Below are 27,531 nucleotides of genomic sequence, written 5' to 3'. Positions count from 1 at the left end.
CATTTTGATTTTTTCACTTATTATTTTTTCCCTAAATAATGGTTAAACATACGAAATTGAAACTTGCACAATCATTTATAACAATTAGACAAAGCTACAAAAAAATTATAATTTTTCGAATTGATAAAACAAAATGGCGGCCATTTAAAATTTTGTTTCTTAAATAACTCGGAAACCGTTGGTTTTACAAACATTTACAAGAATAACTTTGTTTTTGTAAATTCAATTACCTATCGATTGTTATGTGATTTTTCTAAGATTGGATTAACTGAGATACAGCAGCTTTAGTGGTAAGTGACTCACCTTTAGAGGGTTATGTAACGTTATTTTATTGTTTGGAATGACCTAAAATCGTTTACTATTAACATGCAATGCAAATTAGAGATTGCTGCATCATTGAGGCGACTCTATCACCTGTCGCACACCTGTCTGTTGCACGGCAACAAACTATCAATGGTCACCTATCACTAAAGCTGCCATATCTCAGTTAATATTGGTCCAATCTTAAAAAATCAGGTATCAATCGGAAGGTAATAGAATTTACTAAAAAAAGTTATTCTTGTAATTTTTTTGCAAAACCAACGGTTTCCGAGTTATTTAAGAAACGACATTTTAAATGGCCGCCTTTTTGTTTAATGAATTTGAAAAATTATCATAATTTTTTTGTAGCTTTATTTATTTATTTATATACAAAAGCTCACATAAAAAATCCATGGAGAGCCTTATTGACATCAACTAGTTTAGATACATAATATTTGATGCAAAATAAGAATGACAAAAAAAAAAAAAATAGTAAACACAATTTTTGAATACTAATATGATAAGAAGAGGCGAAATGAAAAAAATAAACTAATGATAATAGAAAATGAAGAAGAATGAAATAAAAATAAAATAGAGAATAGAGGAAAAATAGGACTTTAGAAGAGAGAAAAAAAAAGAAATGAGAGAGTTTAGTATAATTATTTATCAATCATGAGTCAGCTATAGAGCGATATGCTAGTTTACAGGATTTCTTAAAGGTTTGAAAACGGTCAGCAAACGGATCAATGCAGTGGCTTATTCTATTGTACAAACGTAAAGTTCTGTGTATGTAAGAATTGCAATGATGAGTGTCGTTCTGATGAATGGCATGTGAAACAGAATATTTGGTCTTGGTCTATTAAACGGAACATGAAGTTGCAACATATTCTCAACTGTCATATTGCTGAATTATTTGTAGCACAAAAACTGATAATTAAAACTATATTAAGCAAACCCAGGCTCTATCCAACGGATATGGTTTTTAGTGATTTTGAGGTCATGACTATACGTCAATTATACATAAAAACCGTAATTGAGTACTTAATAAAATATAGATCCGATTTTCATCTCACAATAAACTCTACTCTTAATTATTATAATCTAAGGGCCACTGCTAACAAATATGTAACCTATAACACCAATATTGAATGTATAAGGAGGCAATTAATTTACATAGGTACTAAAATAATAAACCTCATTCCAAATCACTTTCTCATGGACAATAAGATCAGCGGAAAAATTAAACTGGATATAAAAAACTGGACATACAGTAATTTCTTCTTCCATTAAGATATATGACTCGAGATTTCTGCTCCAGCATTTTTTTTTCATTAGTTTTTTCATTTTTCAGTGGACTCGCTTACCTTTATTTTGAGTACCTATTCCTCTGTTTTCTTCCTTCCCCCCATTTCTCCCTTTTCTTTTTTCCTCATTACTTCTCTTCTCTTCTTTGCCTGCCTATTACATGGGAAACCATAGTTGGCTAGGTATCTTCCTCTCTTTTTTTTCTCTTCTCCAACACACCAAACACTAAGCCCATTTTTTTATATTTGTAACATTTTATTGTGTTTTATTTGTTTCGTAAATCTTTGTAATTTTGTTTTGTGTGTTTTTAATAAATTGAAATTGAATTTATGAATTCTGGCATGAATACTTTATTGTTTAGGATATTATATAATAGCAAGAGGGAACCGACAGATCTCCTTTCTTCCAATCTTTGAACATTAAATATCAACCTTAGATTGTCTGTTGAAAAAGCTATCGGACAGAATGCGTTGAACTTTTTAAAATAAGATACCTTAAAAATTTATTCTTAATTTTTTCCAAATCAAGAATTGCGCTGCTGTGAAATGGAGCCCAAACTAAAGCAGCATATTCAAGTTTACTCCTCACTGTAGCATAATATAATTTCAAAACAACGTCACATGCTGTAAAAGGCCTACAATTTCGAAATAAAAACCCTAGCGACCTATTAGCACCATTCATAACATGTGCTAGGTGTTCCTTAAACTCAAGAGTAGGGTCCATTATGACGCCCAGGTCCTTTATACGGATGACACAATCGAGGTTTGTATTATTAATATTGTAATTGTAATGAAAAGGATTTTTCCTCCACCTACTGTCTAAAGTACTTACTTTACTCCCTGAAACCTAATACTAAAGTGCCACTTTTTCGCTCTCGGTAGTAAAAAACAGAAAAACTCCCTAGGGAGTAAAAGTGACTCCATTTGAATAACATGGGGAGCATCTCTATTTTGAAACTTACATTGTAATAGGTTAGAAGGTGTAAGCTCAGATGAGAAAGCATAATAGAGGTGTCTGTCATTGAGTCAACTAATTCAATACCACAATCAGAAATTTGATTAACTCATGAAATATATGTTTGTATGATAATTGTTATATTCTTAATATTAGTAGACGATAAAAATTTATACAATTTTTAAAATATTTTATTCTATTCAAAATACCAGCCAACAAATATTTTGGATCTGCAATTCAAATCTGAACCGCGTGATCTGGAGTCAGCCATTTTTGGTAGCTGCTCAGCTGATATGATTGTTACAACTTTTGCCCATAGATAGCGCAATCAGCAGTGCCAATCAGACGACCGGTTTTTAGGTTTTAGATTTAGGTTATGTTGTTAGGAATCATTGTCACCAATATGTAAGTTATTAGAATGATTTTATTTGCAGTTTCTATAAAAAAATGTAGATGGAGGAAAAATGTTGTGTACATCATGAGCGAAAAATACTTTTTCTCCCTCAGGAAAATTGCTGCCCTTGGCTTCGCCTCGGGCTTCAAACTTTTTCCCACAGGGAGAAAAAGTCGTACTTTTCACTCTAGATATACAAATAACTATTTCTGACTTGTGAATATCATGTATTTTGTTTTTGATATATTTATTTCCAATCTATTTCTCAAACACCAGTCATGAATCGCATTCAGATCCCGCTGCAAGAGAGATCAATCCACCAGACTAGAAATAGGTCTGAAAAGTTTTACATCGTCTGCAAAAAGCAAAATACTAGATTCTTTAATATGGTCAGGCAGATCATTTATGAGTAGGAGGAACAACAAGGGACCAAGGTGACCTGTGGAACCCCAGAAGAATTGGTAAAGTAAAGAGATCTGTGATTATCAAAAACTACATAAGACATCCTATCGGTTAGATAACTCTCAAAAATGCAATCAAACTATCAGACAGACAAAACCATTTCAATTTTTTCAACAAAATCCCAAAATCCACCGAATCAAAGGCTTTTTTGTAATCTAAATAGATAACATCCATACGACCATGCATGTCTAGCTGCGAAGAGACAGATTGGGTGAACTGCAACAGATTAGTTATAGTTGAGCGCGATGGCATAAAACCATGTTGGAATGAGGAAATTGCGGGTCTTACATGATTGAAAACTTTGCTATATAAAATATATTCAAAGACTTGGAGAATTCAGAATAGCAATGGGACGAAAACTCGAGATAATGTTCTTTCCACCAGTCTTATGAACAGGTGTTACCCTCGCAGCTTTCCATTTTTTAGGATATTTATTCGATCTCAAGGACAAATTAAAGATAAATTGTAAAGGTTGAATAAGAATATCTCTACAACCCTTTATAATGTATACTGGTACACCGTCAGGCCCACAAGATCTAGTTGCTTCAAGTTTATTTATAGCTGAATTTACTTCATTTTCAGAAATATATGAAACTTGAAATAATGTCAAGAGAGGAGATGAGGAAATGCTGTCATATGATTCGTTATCGTTATTATGTTGAATGTTATTACGGTTGTTGCTATTATTGTAAACAGATGAAAAATAATCAACAAAAGCCTGCGGTACTTCCCGATCGGTATACCTGCACCCATTCCACTCAAAACACTTTGAGTCCGATTTAGATTCTTTTTTACTCGCAACATAGTTCCAGAAGTGTTTAACATTTGAATTTATGTTATTTTGTAGAGATTCTATATAATTTTGTTAGGCTATGTTGATTTCACTTTTTATTGCAGCTCTCAATTCCTTGAATTTGTTCAAATTCTTTGTCTAGTTGTTAAAAATGATTGTGCAAAGTTTCAATTTCGTATGTTTGTATATTTATAGAAAAAATAATGAGTGAAACAAGCAAAATGGCCGCTGTGTGAGTAACTGAAGACTTGCGGACAATTTGAATATGATATTTAGATATGTTTGTTAGCTTGGAACAATGCCCTAGAGTAATGGTAGGCAGTTGGTAAACACTCTGTATTTAACATTAAGCTATACATTATCGTTATTACCCATCTGGGCAACAAGGCGAGTATCCTGCAAATAAAGAGAGTTGGATGGAATGGAAGGTAGAGTAATCGTGACTCTATTCTTTTAAATACAAACATACAAATATTAGATACATTTTAGGAATTTCTTTTTACAATATGTACTTTGAAACATTCTATATAAACCACACATTATTCTTTAGAATATTTCAATAGGATCATTTTAAACTCATGTGCTAGGTATTTATGTGTGTATATTATTATAAAGATGATAAGATGATCTTATAAGATGTATTCTGTGTCATGGCATGCTCAAAATATTTATTGACTATTGTAATGCGATTAACGTTCTCAAGAGTGTGCGGTAACAGTTATCTCAATATTTTTATTTAACATAGCGCCCTTAATATGCACAGAAATTCAAGTTATGCCCTGAGTACTTTGGGCGACTTGTACTGCGCACTCTTTAAGAGCATTTTTCGCTAAAATTATTTTACTTTTTTATTTACTTGTTTTTTCCCATTATTCGTGGTCAGCTCTGTTGATTACTCTTTCCCAGATTTTTAATGCATATGACATGAGCTTAACGGCTCTTTTTTCTGAAACGTAGATCTGCTCTATTTGATTACATAGGGATTTTTCTAGTTCTTTTGTAAAGTATCTGTTCTAGTATGCTGATGAAATACTAATAAAATAAAAGATTGAAAATAATATAAAAGAATTTCCAATTTAGATTATAACACATACACAACATGACTCTTTCCACCATATTATTCATGTTCTATGGTAAAATAAATTCTGTGTCGACCGGAATCCACACAAAATGTTACACACCTCAAGGATAAACTCGCACTGCCGTGTGTATAACCTACCAATTTGTCGCTACTTCGTGAGACAAAACACAATTCCCTTCATTAAAAATAATCACCTCACACTTAGAATAATAATAATAATAATTCTCTGGATGTAGGACGACACATCCAGAGGAGTTTATTCATAAATTCATACATACATTACATATTTTTTAATATAACAATATTCAGGGTTTAGAAAATGATACCTCACTATATAATATATGTGTCGAGGTTATCATCAAATTAATACTAATTTATGCTACAACAGATAATACAAAAATTCCAAAAAAATCTAAAACTATATCTATTACCTTAAGCATCACCTAGTACAAAGATACTAAACCGAGGTACTATTTTCTACCTATAAATTACCTTATTTAAAAAGAATACTACTTAAATCTAAATCCTACTTACTATGAGTTCCTCACTACTTTGTATCCCAATACTGAATAACCAATGTCTAATTTTTCTTTTGAAGCTATTGAAATTTTCCTCTTCTTTGATTTGTAATGGTATTCTATTAGATATTGTAGGCCCTAAATATCCTAGTGATCTTTGCTCAAAATGCTGTATTCATCCTTGGTACTTCTTGGTTGTAACGTTCTCTTATTCTAGTATTATGGCTATGATTTATGATATGGTTCCTATTTTGATGTTTTTTCATATACCCTAATAACAACAATATATAGGTACAATTGCCTAACGCTGAGTACTCTATTTTCTATAAATAATTCTACAGTTGGAAACCGGATTTACCTGTTTCCCATTATTTTCAAAATGCGTTTTTGAGTTTTAAATAATGGATCTATAAAACTGAAGTTAGCTGCACCCCAAACTAACAGACCGTACCTTAAAAGAGATTCAACTAATGTTAATTATACAGTTTTTAACATTTCTTTGTCTATGATACGCCTTAATTGATAGAATTTGTATATAAGCTTCCTTATTTTGGCAGTTGTATATGTTAAGTGCTTGTTCCATTTCAATGAATCATCTACTATTATTCCTAAATACTATATATTGTCAGAGCGTTCTATTAGTGGGAAATTACAATTATTGTTACTATTTCTATCACAATTATGAAGCTTCATTGTTGTCATGTGTGGTTTTGTGCTATTTGTTAAAGAAAAAGCTAAAAATTTTGTTTTTTCTGAATTTAATGACAATAAACTATTTCTTAACCAACTAGTGATTTTTGTTAGTTCTATCTCTGCTGTTTGGAACACTTCTTCCCGGGTTTTTCCTTGAAAAAGGAGTGCTGTATCGTGAGCAAAGGCTATAACTCTACCTTGAATTTGAATGGAGCACAACTCATTTGCAAAGATCGAATACAAAATTGGTCCTAAAACTGTTCCTTGAGGTATTCCAAACTGCATGGAACCCTCTGCACTCATATGGTTCTCAACCTTTGTTTTTTGCTGTCGATTGCTGAGGTAGGATCTGAACCATTCAAGTGGCACTCCTCTTATACCTATTGCCTCAAGCTTTTTTATTAATAAGTCATGGGAAACAGAGTCGAAGGCCTTTGCTAAATCTAAAAATATTGCTAGACATTTATTCTTTTCCTCTAAATTGCTAGTTACAAATTTTGATAATTCTAGTACAGCTAATTCTGTACTTATACCTTTGCGGAAGCCAAATTGGTTAGAAGAAATAATATTATTAATTTCTAAAAAGCTTATTAATCTTGATTTAACTAGTTTTTCTAAAATTTTTGATACATTGCTAATCAGTGAAATAGGTCTATAATTACTAATAATTAGTTTATCACCTGCTTTATGTATGGGTCTGACACAGATTTGCTTCATTGCTCTTGGAAAAGTACCATATAACAAGCTCAGATTGAAAATATGAGTTAAATGTTTAGAAATTAAATCTTTTATTCCTTTCAAGGTCCTGTTATCTAATCCATCTAGGCCTGGTGCACTATTGCTGTGTAAAGAATCAATTGTGTTTATTATTTCCTTTTCATCTATGGGGAAAAGAAACATATTATTTGGTACATGCAATTCTGGTACATTATCTGCTATAATTTGGTTAATATTTTTATTCAGACTCTCAGATATTTTGTTAGCCATACTCTCTCCAATATTAACAAATAAATTATTTACATGATTCAATAGTTCTCTAGGATTATCTTTCAGTGTGACTATGTCACCATTAATTTTCAAAGCATTCAGTTGTATATCCTTTTTCTGATTTGAATCTGTAGCATCCTTGATCATTTTCCATGTCTTCCTTACATCATTGTTCGCTTCATTTAGTTGCATCTTGAAATAATTTTCTTTTGTAGTTTGAATGAGTGACGTCAGTGTATTTCTGTATCTTCGGTAGTAGTTAGCGAGTTCTCTATTCTCTGGGTCCAGCTTCCTTCTTCTATTTAGAGAATCCCTTGTTCTTATAGCTGAGATAAGTGCTCGTGTTATCCATGGTTTTATGCTCTTGATCCTCTTCTTTTGTCTGTAATGATGTGTATTGCTCTCAATATGTTTTTGTAGAATTTCTAGGAACTTTTCGTGAGCTGAGTCTGTGTTATTTGACTCAAAAACCTCCGTCCATTGTTCCACTCGCAGTCCTCTCCTCAAGCCGTTCAAGTTGACAGATTTACAGTTAGTTGAGGGTTGACAGTTAGTTGAGCTCTGTTCATCCCCATTTGTTCTGTCTGACTGATGTTCTTCCAGTCCAAGAATTGTAATGAAGTGGTCTGTGATACTCGAGTGGATGGATTTTACTTTTACAGTTGGTCAACATATGATCCAAACAAGAAGACGTTCCCGCTGTTACACTGATAGTCTTCCTAATTGAGCGGAGAGTTCCACTAGTTGTTTCAATTTTACCATAGAATTTGGATAGTGCGCAGCATACATCGATCGGACATCTTCTAGTTAATGTCACTTTCCGTGTGGGCTCACAAAAAACTGAAGGATGAGACCATCTAACTTTCAGTCCACTCCTTTCGATGTAAGGAATCTGTTTAGAATCACCAAGTAGGAAAACTTCGGAGCATCCTGATAATTTCGCAATGAAACCAATGTAGCCAGCATGCATCAGTACAGCCTCATCTATAAAGACACGATGATATTTCTTGCCCACTCCATTTATAATGAAAGATGAAACTGTTCTGTAATCTGATCTGATTATCTTTCTACAGTAATCCTTACCGTACTTATGATTGACAGCCTCTCTGATGTCTTTGATTCCTGCTCTTGTTTGACTTAGAACTAAATCTATTCCTGGTTTATGCTGGTTCAGTATTTCAAACGTCTTTCCACACCCTGGCACACCATCTATCCACGTAATATTAGGAAGACTTGAAGCAGAAATGTCAACTAATGATATTTTCTGATACAGCTCACCGTTTAACATGAGTTGTGTATCTCTACTAACAAGAATCTATTTTTCTTTTGTTAAGAATCTTTTATTACTCTCGTTGAATTCCACGTAGGTTCCTTCGTTATCCAAGCAGAAGCCCATTCTATAACTTTTTCCAGTTGGCCATAGAAATGTTCTTAGATTATTATCATAAATATTCATATCTTTACGCTTTATATCTATTAGGTACGAATAAGAGCTCAATAAGTTTTTTCTTGTAATGTTAGTCAGAATTTCATAGTAAATAATAGAATTTATCTGATCATGTTGACTCAGAAGAATTCTGAGCTCCAGCATACTATTTATAAATTCATGTTTTGGTGGTTTTTCAGGTAAGTATCCCGTTGGACATGCTTTCTCATTGTTTTTCTCTTCTGGAATATTTAAAAATGTAAGATTATTTATACCCTTGTAGTAAAACACATATTTAATATGTTTTGTTGCCAAGACAGTACTTAAGAGATCAATACAAGATACATCAGCCATGGTTCCAAAAAAATCATAGATAGTAATATTTTTAGATTGGAAAGCAAGTTACTATTATCTGTCAATAAAAACAAATTGAGTATTTTCAATGTCTCGTTGAATTTGACCGACGCATCAATTTGCTTTGTTTGTGAAAATATAGTAGTTGGACTATTGAAGTAATCAATGCTCATACATTTCCTATTTACTACGGTAGCAATGCCCTTGGAAATATTTACTTTTTCGTTTTTTACGCTGGCGAAGGAAATATTCAGGTCAGTGTAACCTCCAAAATTAAATACGAATGATGTCCTACTTTTTGATCTTTGTTGAACTCTATTTGTATCATTCAAATTACCTAAAATTTCATTAATATCCAACACAATATTTCCAGCCTGATTTATTATTTTTTGAGAACAATATATATTTTTAAACAATCCCATAATTAGTCTTTTCAATCAATTGCTGCAATGATTTCTGGTGGCTAGGACATTGTGGATCGTGAACTTTATGATTTGATGGCTTTTTGTTCTTCTTACAATTGCTACATATTGCTTCCTTGGCGGTATTTGGACAATCTTTAGCACTAAAGATCATAGCACTATGATCTTCAGCACAGTGACAGCAGACTTCACTTTCTTTTTTTCAATACTTTGAAACGTGACCAAAGCACTGGCACTTGAAGCACCGTTGAACCGAAATAAAGTCATTTAACCTGCAAGAAGTCATGTCGACAAAGACTCGTACTTTAATAGGGTAACAAGACCAAAAATTCACTCTGAAAAATAATTTATCCATAATAATGAAAGAGTGCATTATCTATCTATTTTACTCGATTTCTTTGTTACTAAAACAAGGTTCAGAACATCTTGAATAGAAATATTCATTCTTGATTTTTAATCTACGGAAATAGCCGGCCGGGTTGGTCAAGTGGTAAGGAGCAAACTTCGGTCTGTTAGCACCACCTGGTTCGTGGGTTCGAATCCCGCCAATAGCATGGACGTTTGATTTCTCATCCATTCACCAAGGCACTTCCCATCACTCACGCACGAGCAAAAAGCTCAAGTGGACATCATACACAATAAAAAATAACTTGTAAAATGATTTCAACTTATTATACTTTATATGTGGTACCTACTTACTCTCCTTTATAGGGCTGCTAAAATTATTGAGACAAAATATTAATTATAAAGTAACTTTTTTCAACAAATCACAACTAGTTTCAAATGATTCGAGTTATTCTCACTTACACTTGAAAATGGTTTTACTCATTTTACGTTATAATAATAATAATATCGAGTGACCTGGCTGGCTCAGGTCTGGTGTCAGAGTTTTCAGGTCGCAGCTGATCAATTTCAGGGCCTCTGACATGACCTAAAGACTGCTTTTTAGGCAGCCGGGACCGACGGCTTAACGTGTCCATCCGAAACACGGGAAATTATTTATTATAAATTATTTTACATTAATAAGCAGGTATTGTAACATTAGAAACTAGAACTAGGGTGTAGTGAGCTCAGTTACTTACATCGGAGTTAGAATTTTCAATATCGTCTAAGATATGTTCAATTTCAGAGATTGAATCGAGCGACGATCCATCTACTTCCATGTCATCGTCATAATCGGGATCATAATTCGAATCATAATCTTCGCCATAATCTAGAAGAGTTAAAAAGCTAATTAGTCCAGTCAAATGGTAATTTTGAAACCAAACTTTTTTCTCATCAATTCAAGTTTCAGGCGCTGAATTTGCTTCTGAAATTTGCTGACACGCCAGCATACCATGTTCTGCAGCCAAAATCCAGATTTTTCATAGTAATAACTTTTCAAGGCCTCCCTATATGATCGAAAATATTGATTCGATTGGTTAGGGAGGCCTGAAAGTTATTACAATTACAAATCTGGATTTTGGCTGCAGGACATGGTTATTCTTTTTTTGCTAGTATTTCTCCCTTTCCCCCTACACTAGATTTGTAAATTTATTTGGAATCTTGTTCAGAATTAATTATTGTACTTTCACATGTTATGTGATTTTTCATATTTTTTTATAATAGGCTATATATCGTACTAGCCGTCAGGCTCGCTTCGCTTGCCATATCCGTCTAGCCAGGAGGCTCCGACCCCTGGACCCCCGACTGGATCGTCCAAAAATGAGATCAGCGAGCTCTCTTCGCTCGCCTGCATGTATACCTCAGCGGAACCTCTGTACCGAATTCTGGACCCCTGACTGGATTGTCCAAAAATGAGATCAGCGGGCTCGCTTCGCTCGCCTGCATGTAGACCTCAGCGGAACCTCTGTACCGAATTTGAACGTATTATGTCAATTTGATCTCGAAAAACACCTGTTACTATATCGGCGTGTCTTTGGCGAACAAAATTCTTTCACCTCAGCTAAACCTGTGTACTGAATTTTTTAAAATATATTTCCATCAATTATTGAAAAAGGTGAGGAAACGCAGTAAAGCTGAGAAAACGCTAATTTTGGGCGTACCTTTGGCGTTATTGCAAATTCCTTCTAACACAACATTACAGCACCCCAGCTGAGCTTCTGTAGTAAATTTGAACATTTTCTGTTTATTTGTTCTCGATAAAGCTGAGAAAACGCTAAAAAACGTAGATTTTGGGCGTATCTTTGGAAATTTTTCCAAATCCGTTCTTTTTGCGCCTCTAAAGGGCCAACTGAACACACCTACCAAATTTGAAATCTTATGTCATATTTTAACATATGTATGTTAAAAATATCTTGTCAAACGGGCTTCTTATCAGAACACAATATGCCGCCACGCATCTACTGCGCGCCTCTCCTCAAGTACACCTCAAGGATCAAAATTTCAAACACTTATAACTTCTGACACAATGTTCAGATTTAATCGTACTACACTTCATTCTTCTCGGCTCGTCAAGGCGGTCCAAAATCCATGCATAATAAGTCAAATTCGGTTTAAAAGTGTAAAATGTATTGTTGAGTGTACTTAAGCCCATATTCCAATCCACAAAAAATGGCCAATTTCTATATTCAAAGCGATGTATCTCGGTAACGCCTTAATATAAAATTCATTACTTGATCTTGAAATGTACAATAAAATCTTCTCTTTTATCTGCTGTAAACGATTCATGAAAAAATATTTTCGTAAAGTAAGATTTGATTGGTGAAAAAATCCGGTAATTGTAGATATTTTTCTCATATTAACGGTTTTGGCAGTTCTATGATAAGGAAAAGTGATTCAAGATGGATTTTAGACAACTGAGCTTGTAGAGGATAACTTTATCTACAATTAGGAATCAATCGTAAGTTTCTATGTATCAGACTCGTTTTAAAAACTCTTGATCAACAGTAAAATCACGAAAAAAATTTAAAAACTGAAATCGCCATTTTCAAAATCTTTTGTAACTTTCGAATTGTATTGGAATCGAAAGTATTATTCATTGGAGTGGGTAGAGGGGGACAATTTTCACATGAAATCAAATAAAATCAAACTGTTTATTCCTCATAAACAAAAACACAATACATGTTATAGCAGCAATAAAACTCAAAATATACACAGAATTATAACATGACTATGAGCCTAGTAGCCTATGTTGATATTATAATGTATATAAAATAATATTTCTAAAAATACATGACCATGATTAACAAAACTGTGACTGTTAAATTAATAACATTGATAACTATTATTGCTGTTAACACAAATAACTGTTAAATAGGAGGAAGGTCCGCGCACAGGCACAGCCCATGCGGACCTTTGCATGGGACCGAGTTGCATTGGATTTTGATCAAGTACTGCACCGTGTATAGTTTATTATTTTTAAGAAGAAAAATAAACATACACATATATGTTCACATATGCATGTATAGGCCTACACATACAAATGCATACCGCATATATATATATATATATATATATATTATATATAATATAAATATAAACAGGATACACACGACACGGATAGATTAAAAACTTACAAACTTACATTTAAACGAGAATTTTCGGGGGCTGGGCCCCCTTTGTCAATCAACCAGGAAGTCTTCCTATATATATAAATATAAATAAAAAATAAATATATATATATATATATATATAAAGTGAATTCACTTCCTGGTCGATTGACAAAGGGGGCCCAGCCCCCGAAAATTCTCGTTTAAATGTAAGTTTTCAAGTGTTTTTAATCTATCCGTGTCGTGTGTATCCTGTTTATATTTATATTATAAAACTTTAGTGTTTTCTGTCAAGTGCTATAATATATATATATATATATATACAGGGTGTCCCAGATAAGGTGTAAACCCCGGCTACCATAGATTCTACATGCAATTTGCAACAAAGAATGTTCAGTAGAATTTTCTCCTATCAACCTTCGTTTTCGAGATATATCGATTTTTCAATATTTTTCAAGTAGGCGTACTTCCAGTCATTAAATCGTCAATATCTCAAGAACTATTGGTCTTAAGTAAATTTTGAGGACATCGTTGAAAAGAGGACAAAATTTCACATTGATTTGAGGTATAAAACATGCCAAAGTCGATTATTGAGAAGTATTTTTTAGCGGTCAAAGTTTAAAAAGAGTGATTTTTGAAAACTTCAAACACATTTTTCTCGATTTTTTTTCCAGGGTACGAAATAATTTTTATAGCGCAAAAACTTCCTTTTTTGATTATCTTTCGAATGAGACCAAAAACAGGTGTCTAGCTCAAATCCTCGAATCAGAATTTCAGTTTAAATTCGATTTTTTAATTAAAAACGAGACATATCTTGTTTGGGTGTGAATAATTGTCTACAATTTGATAGCTTTGTGTCGAGTGATTGAGGGCGTAAAAATACTTTTTTATAGGGAATTTTGCTGAAAAATTCAATGAAACTGGTTAGAAGTTCGTATCTGCAATTGTTATTGAGATACAAGTTGAAAAAAATTCAAAGTCGAGTTTAAATCTAAACTTTTCAAACAGTTTTTTCTTGATTTTTTTTCATTGTAACAATATTTTTACAATAATGAAAAAACTTTGCCATTTTATAAACTATCGAATGAGTATAGATTTTCCAGAAAAATTTCAAAACTAGAGTGTTAAAAAATGAAAATTTTCAAGAAGAGCACCCTAAAGACATATTTTCGTTGTTTTAAATTCATACCATTGAGATTCAATTGAGTGAGAAGAAAAAATCAATCTGTTCATTAATCAGCTGCTCTGATAGAATAAAACTTTTTTCTAATGCTCACCCAACAATATAGACAATTCTCGCAGTTATTGTATGAAAAGTAACGTGCTTACAGTCGGTCGATAATGATGTCTTTCCAGTCAATAGTCCAGTTTCCCAATTAGCATTCGATGACGTCAGAACGAGGCCCAACGAAGTCAGACGGGCAAGTGGGAGTATCTTGCAACGTAGTAGAAGGTGCAGAGAGAATAATGGAGGATATTTTGAATTTCGTTGAATAAAGTATATCAATTTTATTTAATCAATGGACAATGATTATTCATATGGACTATATCCACAATACTTCCAATTGATGTTAATGATTCATGATAATTTTAGAATAAAAAATTTAAAAAATTAACTAATTTATTTTTAACCTTCTAATGTTCAATGTAGGCCTATATTTAGGCTGGGACAGATAATAAGAGTTATTGAGAGCACAAAACAGGTAGGCCTATCATTAGGCCACAGAGAATACTACATGACATGATAATTATTATACTCAGGCATTTTTTATGGAAAATAAATGGATTTGATTTGATGCATTATAGTGGATGGAAAATATTAATAAGAGGATGAACTTTGTCACAGACTTAACACATGTTTTACCTAGGAATCACCAAGAAAGCTGTTTCTGAGGTGCTCTTCTTAAAAATTTTCATTTTTAACACTCTAGTTTTGAAATTTTCCTGGAAAATTTATACTCATTCGATAGTTTATAAAATGGCTAAGTTTTTTCATTTTGGAAAAATATTGTTACCGTGAAAAAAAATCAAGAAAAAACTGTTTGAAAAGTTTAGATTTTCTCGACTTTGAACTTTTTTCAACTTGTATCTCAATAAAAATTGCAGATACGAACTTCTAACCAGTTTCATCGAATTTCTCAGCCAGATTTCCTATAGAAAAAATATTTTTACGCCCTCAATCACTCGACACAAAGCTATCAAATTGTAGACAATTATTCACACTCAAACAAGATAAGTCTCGTTTTTAATTAAAAAATCGAATTTAAACTGAAATTCTGATTCGAGGATTTGAGCTAGACACCTGTTTTTGGTCTCATTCGAAAGATAATCAAAAAAGGAAGTTTTTGCGCTATAAAAATTATTTCGTACCTTGGAAAAAAAATCGAGAAAAATGTGTCTGAAGTTTTCAAAAAAACTTCAAAAATCACTCTTTTTAAACTTTGACCGCTAAAAAATACTTCTCAATAATCGACTTTGGCATGTTTTATACCTCAAATCAATGTGAAATTTTGTCCTCTTTTCAACGATGTCCTCAAAATTTACTTAAGACCAATGGTTCTTGAGATATTGACGATTTAATGACTGGAAGTACGCCTACTTGAAAAATATTGAAAAATCGATATATCTCGAAAACGAAGGTTGATAGGAGAAAATTTTACTAAACATTTTTTGTTGCAAATTGCATTTAAAATCTATGGTTGCCGGGGTTTACACCTTCCCTGTATATATATATATATAATATATATATATATATATATATATATATATATAATATATATATATATATATAGAGAGAGAGAGAGAGAGAAAGAGAGATAAGAATATAAGGATAATGAAGAAATTAATTTAGAATAGGATCTGAAATCTGAAGAGAAGATATAATATAGAACTGAGAATACAAAGATAATAATAAGATTGGAGATCATTGAAGATAATATATCAGAAGGGAGGAGAAACTATGAAATGTATTTTTAAATATAAGTGGTGTGGGCTGACCTTAACATATTTTTAGAAGATTCTCTACCAGTTTGAATTAGCCATGAGGTAAGCATTCTTTTGTAGATATTTGTACTTGGTAAAACTGTACGCAAATCTGTTGGGATATTCTGGTAGATAATATGGATAAGATGGTGGGGGTTGGATGCTGATGCAGATCTACTGATAGGGGGGACAGTTATGCCAACATTAATTCTATATCTAGTTGGATAAACATGGTTCAAAGGTTGCAACATATTGAAATTTCTTTTAAAACCAAACAAAAGCAGGTTCTTGATAAAAAGTTGTCTTAGGTCCAGCACTTTAAATGAATTGAACAACGCTTCTGTGGGGTAACGGATCGGAACACAAAGAGCTGCCTTGATAATGGCCTTCTGGGTTATTTCCAAACACTTTACCGATGCATTTGTGGAACCTCCCCAGACTATAATGCCAAATTGAAGAATGCATTATCAGAAGTATTTCACAAGACATGCAGCTTTGAATATAGAAATTGGCAATTTTTTGTGTATTGGAATATGGGCTTAGGCCTAAGTGCACTCAACAATACATTTTACATTTTTCGACCGAATTTGTCTTATGATGCATGATTTTGGACTGTCTTGACGAGCCGAGAAGAATGATGTGCAGTACGATGAAATCTGAGCATTGTGTCAAAAGTTATGAGTGTTTGAAATTTTGATCCTTGAGGTGTCCTTAAGCGCGCTTCTCCACTAGGAAATACTAAAATGAAGTGCATCTAACGGGTGATTCTCATAGAACATAATCTCATGAACTTATGTTATTGTGCGAAATACCAATGTTAGGACAATGTAGTTGGTGATGATGGTTGAAGCTGAAAATGATGTGTTTTTCGCAATACAAGGAGCATTGTTGTCAGGTGTACCTGGAAATCTAGCGGGTGATCAAAAAGTCTCTCCGCAGTAGATGCGTGGCGGCATATTGTGTTCTGATAAGAAGCCCGGTTGACAAGATACGCCACCTTCACTCCCCCTAATAAAACATAAAACATGCATGTTTCCTAATCCCCATTAAACATGAAAGCACTTCATCATTTTCTGTAATGAATGTACACGTAAGCTTAATAGATTGAAACCCTGTTAGTGTTGTTATAAGTACTTGTCTTTGAGTGATTGAATGTTTTTTTTTTAATATTTCACTGCGGAGGGACTTCTTGATCACTCTGTATATGAGATAAAGCGCTCTATCTGATCTCAGATTGTAGAGCACAAAAATACACCCAGAGGGATTTTGAATTATACATCAAAGTGGTAACAATCGGAAGATATTGTTGATCAAAAACTAAATTCATCAAAATTGATTTTTTCTTCAAATTTCACTCATTTTTGAAAAATTGTAACTCAGTACTCATTGGAGAAAAAGAGTTCCGAATTATCTCTCCAGAAGTTTATAATCTGAAAAAATGTGAGAATAAATTTTTCTGTCTGTTTACAAGATTTGGCAAAAATAGCTGAAAACTGGATAATGAGCCGAAAATACGAGGTTTTTGGGCCACTCTGTATCTAGCACAAGGAAATTGGTTCTGGACTTCTCTTATGTACCCAAATAATATATTAAAAAATCAGAAATACAATATAAATTGCATGCACCAATGTATATAGTGACTGAACTAATATTCGGCTTTAAAATTAACGGATTTAAAAAAAAATCAGTTGAATTCAGTTGAGCCTATTGTTTTGTAGTTTGGTTGAATATATTTTATAAATTGGAAAGTCATTCTTTTGGCAGAAGACATTTAAAGACTGTTCATAATCTGAAAGTTGTACTCAATGTTCCCTAAAAAAATAACTATGAATGCGAAATAGAACACCCAAATGACTTCTATACCAATAAAAATATGATAACTTGATTAACTGATGTAGCTAAATCTTTTCAGAAGTTGATTGAATGAGTCAGTAAGTTATGCCAGCTAAAGTAAATAAAATTTTCACAAGAGTTGATTTTATTGGAATACCGGTATTTCAATTATTTAATATTATTCACTGTTCAGTGGATAAATTCAGATTATGAAGAAACAATAAGGCCCGGTTGCACAAAAACCTTTCAAATGTTAATTATGATTAAATACCACGAGAACCAATCATAGTTTTTTTAAAGAAGGCTTCTAGGCTTCTGTGATTGGTTTTCGTGGCATTTAATCTTAGTTAAGATTCAACAGACTTCTGTATAATAGTGTCCTAGATCCGTATGCAGATGGTCGGTTTAAACTGCGTCTAGCCCTACAATGGTTTTAATTCAAAGATCTGAGCTAGCTGGTGACAGGACAATAACGCTGGAGACACACGAGGTCTGCTATCTCTTCGTAGTGAATGATTTAATATAATCAACATTTTGCAATTGAATAATAACATTTTCTCGAATTTCGAGCTTATTTTCAATTACGGTATAGGTGAAAATGTTACTAAACACTAATTGTAGAGATTTTCATGCTCAATCTTTTCCACTTGAATTTTTTTTGTTTAAATTGATGCCTGATAATTGGAAAGCTAAAATCAAACTTTGCATAGATGGGGCGGAGCTTCTGAGATTTTTACAGATATGGGACTTATTGCAGTTGATAGAGCTTATCACTTACTATTTTAGGTATACATTTGATCAAAATCGTTGGATCCGTTTATGAGAAAATTGCGAAAACCCCTGTTTTTTTAACTCATTTTCGCCATCTTGAATTGCATTTGATCGAAATTGTTCGTGTCGGATCCTTATAGGGGAAGGACATTAAGTTCCAAATTTCATTCATTCCGTTAATTGGGAGATGAGATATTGTGAACACAGACATACATACACTCATATACACCCACACACACACACATACAAACCCAAAACCCACTTTTTTGGACTCAGGGGACCTTGAAACGTATAGAAATTTAGAAATTGGGGTACCTTAATTGTTTCGGAAAGCAATACTTACCTTACCTATGGTAATAGGGTAAGGAAAGTAAAAAATAGTTGAAACTTTGGAAGGTTTAAATACCTGTATCCTGTGAGTTACCATTAGCGTTGAATGTCATGTAATGCGTTGTAGGTTATAACTCAAAGAAATTTACTGGAATCTGAAAAATAAAAAAACTTAAACTGAATTGAAACAGCTGGTGGCTTAAGCTAAAAATGAACCACATTATATCAAATGAGACTTGATATAGATTTAATCCTGTTTAAAATGAAATTTTGTCTAAACGGCACTTGGGGTATGATCACATTGAATGCGTCTATATGCAAGTGCACGTCAGATCATGCATGGGCCGAACAACAAAATCTCGGAAGAGCAAGTGCACGCGTTGTGTGAGTATTCCTATTGCTCAGATTTTGTTTCTCATCTGTGTGCTTGGTCATGCATGAACAAGTGTGAACTTGCATCCAATGTGATCACCCCACATTATTGCATGCATGTGCAAGTGCACGTCAGATCATACATGAGCCGAAAAACAAAATCTGGAAAGTGCCATTAAAAAATGTTACGACTTGCATGTATCTATGCTCACACTGAATGCAACCAGCAAGTGCAGACGTTTAGTGTGAGTGTTCCTAAAGCCTAGTTTTCACTAGAAGTGTTAGTGGTCGAGTATCTGGCATACTAACTTTACCGAGCTAACTCTATTTGGTCGAGTAACTGTTTTCACTAAAGTAGGTAAAGTGTGTTGTCTATTGAATAGAACTAACCTTAAAATGTCAATACTTTATAATAAATCAACACTTACGAACGCTTTTTAATAAATTAATACTTTTTTACTACTAAAATGTTTTATTATTACTTTGCTTAATATTATCATATAATCTTGTTAAGTTTATTGTACTGTAAACTTCTAAAATGTTGTACTTTTGTTAACTGTATTACTGTTATTATCTTGTGATTGTCTGTAAAATTATTTGGCAAATAAATTTCAATTTTAATTTTTAATAAATAACAATACTTCTTAAACTTGATAGGCTACGGCACGACTCTAATCTACTAGCTCGAGACTGTTTTCATTAGCATAGTAGGGGTATAGTAGAGTGAGAAGCGATGGTGGAGGAAGGCAAGTGATAAAGTCCCACGGTGCTATACAACTCTACTCTACTAAAACTAGTACTCTACCATTACTCTACTCTTTCATGAACATTTTCATTGGGAGAATTTACAAGATAATTAGTACTTGCCCAGGGAACTCTACCACTAACTCTAGCCTACTCATGAAACTCAGGCTTATTGCTCTTTCCAGATTTTGTTTCTCATCTGCACGCTTGTTAATGCATAACCAAGTGTGCCCTTTTGGGGGGAAATTCAAGCCGCGTAGTGGAGGTATTTGGATTGCAGAAGTGGGCATTGAGAGTCATGGTGAGAGATTCAATTCATACAAGCTGTCGGCCTCATTTCCAAAATCTGGAAATTCTGCCACTCCCAAGCCTCCACACTTATAAAACAATGAGCTTCATTGAAAACAACTTACATAGGTTTAATACCGGCGAAACATTTAACCACTACGCAACTTGAAACAGGAGTAACAACTATGTATAAGCGAGAGGTGAGGAGTTCAGGGATCCGTTTGTATAAGTTACTGTCAGCTCGCTTAATAGTCCAGGCAATGAATGCTCAAAAAAAGGTATAAAGGGAAAAGTTGGGAGGACAATTTTTGACCCCGCAGTTCTGTTTAGGGTAGTGATGAGGTGAACATATCGAAAGTCCCCACCCCTACCCACTGTCCTAAGGGGGTGGAGGTGGTTTAAAGGTACCATTTTTTGGTTTCTCGCATAAAACTAAAAAACTATGCATCCTAAAGACTTGACTATCATATAACAAAGAAAGCTTACATAATTTCCCACAATATTCATCCCACAACTTTTCTTATATCTCCTCCAGTTTTCCAAATATCCGCTCTTAAAGGTGTGACATTTTTGAAAAAAAACACGTTTTCCACCAATTTTTTTCTATTTTTGCTCTTATAACTTTTTGAAAATCGATGAGAGAAATCCATACTGATTATGAGCTTATAGAGCATTAAATTCTTTTCAACATGATGTATAATTTCACACTTTTACGAATTTCCCTACTCCTTTTGCAGCGGCTTTAGTGTTGAGTGTGAAATCTCCATTTTTGCAACAATAGACCAATTGACAAAGGAATTTGGAGGAATGTTTTAAACAAAATTTTTGACTTTGCAGCTTTTTTGAGACTAGTTAGGAGAAGAACATATCAAAAGTCCCCATGCCTAACTCATGTGCTAAGGGGATGAGGGTGGTTTAAAAGATGCATTTTTCAGCGTTTTGATTCCACGCTCATATCTTGAGAACAATGCGTTCAACCAAACATATAGTCCAGTCACTATATATATTGGTGCATGCAAATTATATTGTAGTTCTGATTTTTTAATATATTATTTGGGTACATAAGAGAAGTCCAGATCCAATTTCTTCATGCAAAATTTCCTTGTGCTAGATACAGAGTGGCCCAAAAACCTCGTATTTTCGGCACATTTTCCAGTTTTCAGCTATTTCTGCCAAATCTCGTAATCGGACAGAAAAATTTGCTCTTGCCTTTTTATTAGATTATAGAATTCTGAATGGAATGAGATCATTCGGAACTCTCTATCTCCAATGAGTACTGAGTTACGATTTTTCAATAATGAGTGAAATTTGAAGAAAAAATCAATTTTGATGAATTTTAGTTTTTGATCAACAATATCTTCCAATTCTCACCATTTAGATGTATAATTCAAAATCCCTCTAGGCGTATTTTTGTGCTCTACAATCTGAGATCAAGTGGAGCGCTCTATCTCATATAGATTTTCAGGTACACCTGACAACAATGCTCCTTGTATTGTGAAAAACACCTCATTTTCAGCTTCAACCATCATCACCAACCACATTGTCCTAACATCGATATTTCGCACAATGACATAAGTTCAAAATCTAGTCCGAACCTAGGCCGGTTCGGTAGGTCTAGAAACTATTCATCTATGAAACAGGGAAATATCGTGTTGAAAAGGGAAGAAATGGTGCAATAAAGTGAGAAGTTTTCTTCAATTAATAAATACAGTATGATTTGGAGCGGCTCAGACGTTTCAAGGTTTACCGCTGACAGCTCTTGTCCTCTATCGATAGCATTCCAACGATACCATTCATTCAATACAGCACATTTTAGAGCGGCACAATTAATATTCAATTTATATTAAAACCGGAGGTCTTATCAAAAATAGTTACACATACGTTTCTGCGCCTTGTTTCAAAGAACTTGTATACAAAATTTCATCCAAATCGGGCAATAACTGCGACTGTAACTGCGGTACAAACAAACAAACAGACAAAAGCCGATCGAGTCGAAACTAAGACCTCAGCTTCGCTTCGGTCAATAACAGGTTTTTATAAAAATTTTTGCTCTTTCAGGGCTTATAACTCTCCAACAATGCATAATAAAAACTTATGCTTACCATAGGTTTGTAGAGGATTGAATTCTCTTTAAAATGATGTATTATTTCACTATTCCAAGTTTTCCTTTCATTGTTATAGCAGCTTCTAGCTTCTTTCATTGTTATAGCACCTAACTAGTCCAAATTAAGATGCAATGTCAAAAACTGTGTCACAGAAACCCCCTTCAAATGTCATTGTCAAACGATCAATTGTTGCAGCAGTGGAAATTTCACCCTCCACATTAAAGCTGCTATAACATCGAAAGGAAAACTTGGAATAGTGAAATGATACATTTTTTTAAAGAGAATTCAATGCTTTACATACCTATGGTAAGCATGAATTTTTATTATGCATTGTTGGAGAGGTATAAGCCCTGAAAGAGCAAAAAAATTGATAAAAACCTGTTCTTTTAACAATTACACCAAGAGCGAATATCTCGGGAACTGTTAGGAATAACACAAAATTCCACTGAACAAAAAGTGTAGAGAATTTATCTACCTTCATTTTTCAATAGTCTGTTATGTTCGTTGAACGCATTGTTCTCAAGATATGAGCGTGGAATCAAAACGCTGAAAAATGCATCTTTTAAACCACCCTCATCCCCTTAGCACATGAGTTAGGCATGGGGACTTTTGATAATTATGTTCTTCTCCTAACTAGTCTCAACAAAGCTGCAAAGTCAAAACTTTTGTTTAAAACATTCCCTCCAAATTCCTTTGTCAATTGGTCTACAGTATTGTTGCAAAAATGGAAATTTCACACTCAACACTAAAGCTGCTGCAAAAGGAGTAGGGAAATTCGTAAAAGTGTGAAATTATACATCATATTGAAGAGAATTCAATTCTCTATAAGCTCATAATCAGTATGGATTTCTCTCATCGATTTTCAAAAAGTTATAAGAGCAAAAATAGAAAAAAATGGTGGCAAACGTGTTTCTTCCAAAAATATCACACTTTTAAGAGCGGGATGAAACGTTGTGGGATGAATATTTTAGGAAATTATGTAAGCTTTACTTTGTTATATGACAGTCAAGTCCTTAGGATGCATAGTTTTTGAGTTTTATGCGAGAAACCAAAAAATGGTACCTTTAAACCACCTCCACCCCCTTAGGACAGTTGGTAGGGGTGGGGACTTTGGATATGTTCACCTCATCACTACCCTAAACAGAACTGCGGGGTCAAAAATTGTCCTCCCAACTTTTCCCTCTATGTTACCGCCGTTTGGAATCATTTTGTGAGCGCTCTGTTAAGAGCGTAAATCTCAAACCATTGCCTATCTTACTGTGACAGATGCTATCAACGTAAATAAATATTCATCATTATCAAAGACGTTGCGTATTCTAGCCTATTGTATGCGATTCATCAAAAATTGTCACTCATCCTCACATAGAACACAAGTTTCTTGGGCTCTGTCAGTAGCAGAATTGTAATCTGCAGAAGTGAAACTTATTAAACTTACTCAAAGTGAGTCATTCCATAAGGAGCTAGAAGAGCTCAAGGCAGGAAAGTCTGTGAACAAGCACAGTCAACTTTTATCATTGCATCCCTACTTAGATGAAGATGAATAATCAAAGTAGGAGGACGATTGCAAAACTCCAATCTTCCAATGGATCAAAAACATCCAATTGTGTTACCCAAAAAACACAAAATTGTTGAACTGATTGCATATGATGTTCATGTGAGAACAAAACACAGTGGACCTCAAGCAATGCTGAACACAATTAGGCAGAGATATTGGCCTTTAAGAGGCAGAAATCTTACACGTCGTATTTTTCACCAATGTGTGAGATGCTTCTGAACCAGCCCAAAACTACATGTGCAGCTGATGGATAATCTTCCAACGCCCAGAGTGACTGTACCTCTGAGACCATTCACAATATCCGGAGTCGATTACTGTGGCCCATTTTTTGTCAAACCTCGAAAAAAAGGACAACAAGGAACAAAGTGCTACATTTGTGTATTCATCTGCTTCAGCTGCAAAGCAGTTCATCTTGAGCTAGCTGAAGACATGTCAACTGCTTCATTCATTGCTGCACTGCAACGTTTCATATCCAGAAGAGGGAGACCATCAGAAATTTACTCTGACAATGGAACCAATTTTTTTGGAGCCCAAAGAGAGATTCACCACATCTTGGACAGTGAAAAATTCCAAACCTCAATTGCTCAAGAGGGTATAAAGTGGCACTTTCAGCCTCCAAGTGCACCAAACTTTGGCGGTTTATGGGATTCTTCAGTGAAACTAGTGAAAACTCACATGAAAAGAGTTATTGGTCAATCATGCTTAACAATAATAGAGTTCATCACTCTAATTACTCAAATAGAGGCCTTTGTGAATTCCCGGCCTATTACTCCAATGTCTGAAGAGCCATCAGACCTTGTTGCTCTGACTCCAGCACACTTTCTGATTGGCAGTGTTCTTACCGACCTTCCAGAACCCAATCTTCTAGACATATCACAAAATCGGCTCAATCAGTGGCAACATGTGCAGCAAATGAAACAGCACTTCTGGGCACGCTGGTCAAAGGACTGACTACCTTTCCAACCTGCAGCAGCGCTATAAGTGGCAGTCCAACTCCTCTGCTATTCAACCAGGCAGTATGGTGGTTGTCAAGGAAGGCAACCTACCACCCTTCAAATGGCCATTTGCAAGAGTGACTGCAATTCATCCTGGACGTGACAATTGTGTTAGAGTAGCTACAGTAAAAACCACCAATGGAGAATTCAAAAGACCAGTAAACAAATTGTGTTTATTACCATTTCCTAACAATTGATTCAATTTTTTATTGCTTATTCTTTCTTTGTATATTCTTCAAATTAATTTTTTTCTATTTAGAAGGTATTCCTTCAAGGTGGGGGGTATGTTACCGCCGTTTGGTATCATTTTGTGAGCACTCTGTTAAGAGCTTCTGGCCATGCTGCCTATGCATGAACTGGGTGTTGGTAAGTTGGTGATGAGTTGTGAACTATGAAGTACAGACAATTTGACTATTTTTGAGTGAAAGTGTGAAACACTCATAATATTAAGATCTTTGTTTCATTGATTTTCTTGTGTAATGAGTGAAAGTGCAAAACACTTGTAATATTAAGATCTTTTGTTTCATTGATCTTCTTGCATAATACAGTCCATTTTGTAACAGTGAAATGTTTGTGTCATGTGTCATTTTATTCTACACCAATCATCCACTCTATAACCTTTCCTTTACTGGACTATAAAGTAAATAACCGGAGAATTTTTGGGGGCCCCTTTGTCAATCCATATATATATAGGGATTATATATAATCCATATAAGTTGGATAACTTTTTTTTGGCCCCCTTTATATATATATATAATATAAATTAAAACAGGAGACACAATATAAATAGATTGAAAACACTTAAAAACTTACATTAGAAATGGGGGGAAATCTCCGGAGACTCAGTCTCCAAAAATTTCCCCCATTTCTAATGTAAGTTTTCAAGTGTTTTCAATCTATTTATATCATGTCTCCTGATTTAATTTATATTACAAACTTTGAAGTGTCTTCTGTTATGTGCTATATATATATATATATATATATTATATATATATATATATATATATATATATATAAAAGTTTGTAATATAAATTCCCCCCCCACATTTTTTCGCTTATCAGTTCGCTTATTTTTTTTCTTATCAGTTAGATCAAAGACCTTGAAGAGGTATAAACACACAATGCCTATGTCTTCCCAATGCTAGCTCTTACTTGAAATTAAAGGTTCCATTGAGGTATTTAATTTAAAGGCTCCTGTTTTAATTTATATTACAAACTTTTATATATATATATATATATATATCACATAACAGAAGACACTTTAAAGTTTGTAATATAAATTAAAACAGGAGCCTTTAAATTAAATATCTCAATGGAACCTTTAATTTCAAGTAAGAGCTAGCATTGGGAAGGCATAGGCATTGTGCGTTTATACCTCTTCAAGGTCTCTGATCTAACTGATAAGAAAAAAATACCTCATATCTGGTTTGTTCACTGATCAAGCTCATCGTAGAGTAGCTGAACGTAAACAGACATGGCTGAATATGAGGTTGTTTACAATTATAATGGATTCTATTATAATGTATTTGGGAGCACAGAAATGCATTATTACATAAATTCAATAACATTTAAAATATCCAAAACATTATAAACAACTCCAATCACTTCATGGTTTTTAATTTCAATTGATTATACAACGAGATAGGTAAGGTTCTAGTTTTGTTTACAAAATAAGCAGAAGAGGAACCATCTGCCAGTCATGACTCATAATCAACCGTTCAGCCACAGAATACATACAGAATGGAAGGTATCAATCTAACTAAGACTAGAGTGCACCAAGACCACGACATGTGACTGCATAATTATATTACAATGCTACACTTTCTTTTAAGATGGCGGATTTTGGCGCCAGGATACTAGCCGACTTTCCATTCTGTGGTTCATCTGTGATCTCTAATCTGTGATCAGGTTTTTTACTGAACGTAAAAAAAACACGATGGAATTGATCAGTTGCTTTGAACTCAACCAATAATCCACTTCAAATTCAAATTGGTTTATTAATAAACTATTACATATTTACAAAATATAAAAGTGATATGAATTGCATGAATAAATTCTCCCTGCCTGGATGATTTGTTCGTGAGCAGGGAGGAGTCGCAAATTATCAGACAGAAGGCAAACACTAGCAATAATAAAATAAATTACAAACTATAAATAATATATAAATGTGATGATCGTCACACCGATCATCTGACTCTGATCATTAAACCTAGCTCCACAGTGCAGGCTGGTTGCTTGGCTGACTCGGACTAGGCGCTGAGACAGCAAATAATAGCAGCGTTGGTGGGAATGCGAGCGTCCGCAGTAAGCTCTTCCACCTAGCAATGGTCGGCATAGTTCCGCCTAGCGGACAGATTCAAGATCAAACCAGTCGGT

The 27,531-nt window shown here is 33.9% G+C and overlaps 2 protein-coding genes across 6 annotated transcripts in view; one reads left to right on the top strand and one right to left on the bottom strand.

The window, feature by feature from the left end:
* Positions 1-27,531, bottom strand: part of LOC111053509 (E3 ubiquitin-protein ligase RFWD3-like) — a 136,662-nt gene that overhangs the window by 97,098 nt on the left and 12,033 nt on the right. For 2 of the 5 annotated variants that reach the window (XM_039430739.1, XM_039430738.1), the window contains exons 2-3: positions 19,173-19,251; positions 10,772-10,902 (exon numbers count right to left, since the gene is read on the bottom strand). The exons of 1 other annotated variant lie outside the window; for it this stretch is intronic. In XM_039430739.1, coding sequence (XP_039286673.1) covers positions 10,772-10,902; positions 19,173-19,209 — 168 coding nt within the window. In that variant the 5' untranslated portion in view covers positions 19,210-19,251. The remainder of the gene's footprint in view (positions 1-10,771; positions 10,903-19,172; positions 19,252-27,531) is intronic. 2 more of the 5 variants (XM_039430742.1, XM_039430741.1) reach the window with 2 other exon arrangements.
* On the top strand, positions 24,407-25,111 carry LOC120352036. The gene has a single exon (XM_039431449.1). The coding sequence runs from the start codon at positions 24,407-24,409 to the stop codon at positions 25,109-25,111; it is 705 nt and encodes a 234-aa protein (XP_039287383.1).

This window comes from Nilaparvata lugens, chromosome 6 (assembly GCF_014356525.2).
Source record: "Nilaparvata lugens isolate BPH chromosome 6, ASM1435652v1, whole genome shotgun sequence".
In the NCBI taxonomy this organism is placed as follows: domain Eukaryota; kingdom Metazoa; phylum Arthropoda; class Insecta; order Hemiptera; family Delphacidae; genus Nilaparvata; species Nilaparvata lugens.
This window is presented reverse-complemented; position numbering and strand designations above follow the sequence as displayed.